Source organism: Myotis daubentonii, chromosome 2 (genome assembly GCF_963259705.1).
Source record: "Myotis daubentonii chromosome 2, mMyoDau2.1, whole genome shotgun sequence".
Classification (NCBI taxonomy): Eukaryota; Metazoa; Chordata; class Mammalia; order Chiroptera; family Vespertilionidae; genus Myotis; species Myotis daubentonii.
The window spans coordinates 54,200,927-54,205,244 of record NC_081841.1 but is presented as its reverse complement, the minus strand read 5'-3'; the positions used below and the strand labels follow the sequence as shown (position 1 = coordinate 54,205,244).

General features: G+C 53.1%; 1 protein-coding gene across 2 annotated transcripts; it reads right to left on the bottom strand.

Annotated features, from left to right (window-relative positions):
• Positions 1 to 690: 690 nt before the first annotated feature.
• HOXC4 (homeobox C4) lies at positions 691 to 4,069 on the bottom strand. 2 transcript variants are annotated; one of them, XM_059683121.1, is made up of 3 exons: positions 3,433 to 4,069; positions 2,350 to 3,284; positions 691 to 1,857 (listed from the first exon to the last, which is right to left on the bottom strand). In XM_059683121.1, the coding sequence occupies exons 2-3, from the start codon at positions 2,786 to 2,788 to the stop codon at positions 1,502 to 1,504; spliced, it is 795 nt and encodes a 264-aa protein (XP_059539104.1). In that variant the 5' UTR covers positions 2,789 to 3,284; positions 3,433 to 4,069; the 3' UTR covers positions 691 to 1,501. The 2 variants fall into 2 exon arrangements, with proteins under 2 accessions (XP_059539104.1, XP_059539103.1); XM_059683120.1 differs by having other exon boundaries at positions 2,350 to 4,069.
• Between the last annotated feature and the right edge of the window lie 249 nt (positions 4,070 to 4,318).

Below are 4,318 nucleotides of genomic sequence, written 5' to 3'. Positions count from 1 at the left end.
TAGGGGGGAAAAAATAAAAGTTCTTCATTATCTCCAGGCATCAGGCTTTGAGGCCTACCCATGCAAGGGGCCTCCCAGGCCTCCGGCCTCCACTTCACCCTTCTTTCCAAGTCTAAACAAACAGAGAAGCCATCCTGACAGGCCACTTTGCTGCTTCAGAGTCACCAGCTCAAAATCTTCCTTCTTTTAAGGAGAACGTACATATTGAAGGGGCATCTTTCTTAACCCCCCCCCCCCAAAAAAAGCCCTAGAAGATCAAAACTCTTCCCTTCTACCTAAACTTGCCTTCTTGTCTGAAATTAGGCAGGCCTGTTCAGCACGGAGAAGGGAGAAGGTAGGAGAGGGAAATAGAAAAAAGAAAGCACTGTGCCTAACTATAGAAAAGTGAGACCCCATCCCCCGCCCCCCCCCCACTGTAAGTACCCCATGAAAGTCTGAACTCTGCAAAGTCAGAGAGAAGGGACAGGAGAAATCAGCCCTCATCTTCCACATGCCCTCTTCTGAGGATCCCCTATCCCAACCCCCTTATTGGCTCTTTTAAGGATATTGTAAAACTAGAGTTGAGAGTTAAGGTTTGTGTGTTTGCTTAGAGTAAACTTAGGTAACTATAGAGAAGGTGGGATGTTACCAGACCAGAAAGAGGAGGGGGATAAAAAGAAACCATCAGACATTGACGTAAAACTAATTCACATCCACTGGTTTATTATTGATCACGGGGCATTTCACATCGACACTAAAATTCTTTATTGCAAGTTTTACAATAATCAAGTAAATTCAGTCCAAAAACACAATAACCACGATGGGGGGCGAGGTGGGGAGATTCTACCTATAGACTTGCCTCTCTGAACTGAAAGTTCATTTTTATTTTCTTTTGGCTCCTCAAACTGAACAGCTCTGAGAGGCTCTCCAGATGCATGTAGCTTTGTTTGCTGTCTTCCCCCATCTCCTCCCAGCCTCCCCCCACAACAATAATACAAAAGAACTTCATAGCTTTGTTCTCCTTAAAATGACTTCCCTCTCGCTAACCTCCCCTGGTGCATTTTCAATGCAAAAGGCCTAAGGAAAGAGGGGGGAGAAGGAGGAGGAGGAGAAGGATGAGAATTAGCTTTAAAAATCTCTTTCCTTTTTTCTTTTCCTCATTTCCCCTGAAATTCACCCAAACCAGACCAGCACACCTTGCAATATATAATTTTTGCAGTTTTTTTTTTCTTAAAAAATAAATAACCCCCCAAAATGGCCTTTAAAAAAACAAAACCAAACCCAGCAGGTACCATGCTCAGACAACATCACATGCTTTAAGGGTCCTTAATAGTAGAAGGGAGAGAAGGGCAGGGGGCTTGTTTGTTTATCTGTTCTGTCTGTTTGGAACTGACAAGGGATAAGGTGGGAAGAAGAGAGAAAAGAACCAAAATATATATATATTAAATTCTATAAATAAGAGTCAGTTTGTATGTGAGGGGAGGGTGGGGGCTTGGGGTGGGGGCAGGGTGTGAGTTATGTTTTATAACCTGGTAATGTCCTCTGCCCGCGGCTGCTCCTGCGGCGTGGCGCTCTGGGAGTGGTCTTCAGAAGTGCCCGGGGTGGCTGCCGAGAGGGTGCTGGGCGCGGCGCCGGCCGGGGGCGCTGACCTGACTTTGGTGTTGGGGAGTCGGTGGTCCTTCTTCCATTTCATGCGACGGTTTTGGAACCAGATTTTGATCTGCCTCTCAGAGAGGCACAGCGAGTGGGCGATCTCGATCCTTCTCCTTCGGGTCAGGTAGCGATTGTAATGAAACTCTTTCTCTAATTCCAGGACTTGCTGCCGGGTGTAGGCTGTCCTCGAGCGCTTGGGTTCCCCTCCGTTATAATTGGGGTTCACTGGGGGGGTTGGGGAGGGGAAAAGCAAATAGTGGGGTTCAGAGGCAGCAGCTCCCTGCCCCCACCCTCACCCCGACCTCAGCTCTGTGGAACAGGAGGAGGGGGTGGTGGAAATAAAGTCATCAAGCTAAATGGGTTATAAAGAAGTTGAAGGAAGCTGGAGACTTTGTAGTGTAATAAGAGGGGAATCCTCATTGTAACGACACTGAATTATTTATGCGCCCTTAGAAAGCGAGCATAGTTTTCACACATACATAACAGATCGTAGCACATGGCTCGGACTGCCCAGAGTAGCTAAGCCATAAAATTTATGGGGGATGTAATTACCCATTCTCGCTCGTAAATCCAGTTCAATTGTGCTAACCCAGAGTCGCTCCTGGAGAGAGAGGGGGAAGGAGAGAAAGGAGGACGGGGGCCAGAGGGGGCCGGGGAGGGTGGGGAGCGCTGGGGAAGAGGGGAGGGAGGGGGAGAGCAAAAAGCAAAGTTGCCTACCCGTGCTAACGTGGATTTTTTTCATCCATGGGTAGACTATGGGTTGCTTGCTGGCGTTGCTGGAGGGATGGTCAGGGGCTGGCTGGCTGCAGGCTGGCGGGGCTGGGGACGGGGAGGCGGAGGCGCCTGAGAGAGGCGCCGGCTCGCAGAGCGGCTGTGATTTCTCGGGGTGGTGGTGGCCCGCCTGGGCCGGCCCGTGGCCTCTCGAATTGCCCGGCCCCTGGAGGCTGGTGCAGCTATACTGGCGCTCGGGGTAGCTAGGGCGCGGAGGCGGTGGTGGGTACAGCTCCTGGTGGTGATGCTGGAATCCCGATTCCCTGGTCCGGCCGTAATATTCCGGACTGTGTTCAGGGATGTAGCTATTTTGCGAATATTCTTCGCATGGAGGAAATTTCGGATCGATGTAGTTAGAGTCCATCAAATACGAGCTCATGATCATTAATTTCTGGAGTGGAAAATAATTTTTCTCGCTTTGTCGTTTTTCTGCTCCATAAAGCCCTCCTACTAGCTAGCGACCCTGTAAAGTTACTTTCACCATGTGACTCCGCCGGCCAATCACACGGAGCAACCCAGTCCCCGGATAAGGAACCGAATCGCTTTATTCAAAATGTATCCAATTTTTTTTTGTGTGTGGTGGTGGTGGTGCTGCTGCTGGGGTGGTGGTGGTGCCGATGTGGGGTTAGCTGGCAGGGGCTGGGGTGTCTCAGGGCACACCCCACAGACTGACAGCCCTCCCCTGTGAAAGGAGAGGACGCCCCCAGCCTTCCTCCCCAGCCTGGGCACTGGGGGGCTGTCGGGAGGCTGTGACTCAGCCCGCTCCTGAAGTCTCCCCTTGGGCGCCGATGGGCCCCGGGGGCCTCAGCTCCTGAGCTTCTCCGGAGGTTTCCATGCATGGCCATCCTGTCTGTCTGTGGAGGTCACCGGGCGGCGCCCCTCTTTCGCAGGAAGAGGAAGTTGAATGAGGACTCGAGTGGAGGTTGGATGGGGAGGAGCCCAGGCTGAGCCCAGGAGGCTGAAGAGCCTGGGGTGCCCCCCATCCAAGCATACCAGAGTCCAGCCCCCTCCCCGTGTACACACACTCACCCAACCCTCTGGCCAAGGGGCCGGCGAGGCAGGGTCCCAGCTGGACCGGGCAGGTAGAGGCAGTGGGATGCAAATGATTCTGACGTCATTTCTGGAGGTCTGGGGGTTGAGCCCCGCTGAAGAGAGACAGGAAGTGGTTGGCAAAAGCAGAGTTCAGAAGCCTTGCCCTCCCAAGCACCCACTGAGCCTCCCTGCCCCAGCCCAGGAACCTAGGACCTCTTCTACTGCCGCTTGCTATTCCCACCCTCCATTCGGTCTGGCCTGCTGCTTTCTGACCACTGCCTGCAAGCTGCTTCCTGAGGAGCTGGGGCAAGGAGGAGAGAGATCTGCCAGGAGTCAGCGCCTGAGCTGTGTCTGGCCAGGGCCCTGGGCGCTCTTCCTTCTCCATCCCCACAGAGGGCAGACCTAGCTAAGAGGGAGGCAGGCCTGTGTGGATAGGGCTTGCTTGGGGCCAGGGATTGTATCCATGTAACACATGTGTTTACATGTAAACACACATTCCCAAAGGCCATATCCAGGCTGCCTTCCAAAAGCTGAGGGGTGAGCTCACCCAGCTGGGTAGGCTGGGCACACCTAAGGGGGGAGATGTCTCCCGTCCATTTCTGCCCCCTCCCCTTTCTCTGCCACCAACCCACAGGAATTCCCTTGTGTCCAAGGTGGCAGGGCCATGGAGGGAGGAGGGGGCAAGAAGGGTTGCTTCTCACCCCCCCCCCCAGATAGGGGTGGCCACGTCCTGCCACCAATTCCAATTAACTGATCCCATAACACAGAGTTGGGGGGGGGGTGGCAGAAGGGAGAGCCCAGGGAGGGAGCCGGGTCCCCTTGTTGTACTTGATAACAATTATAGTTTAAAATCATAGCTTGCCGGGGCTCAGCTATATTTTAC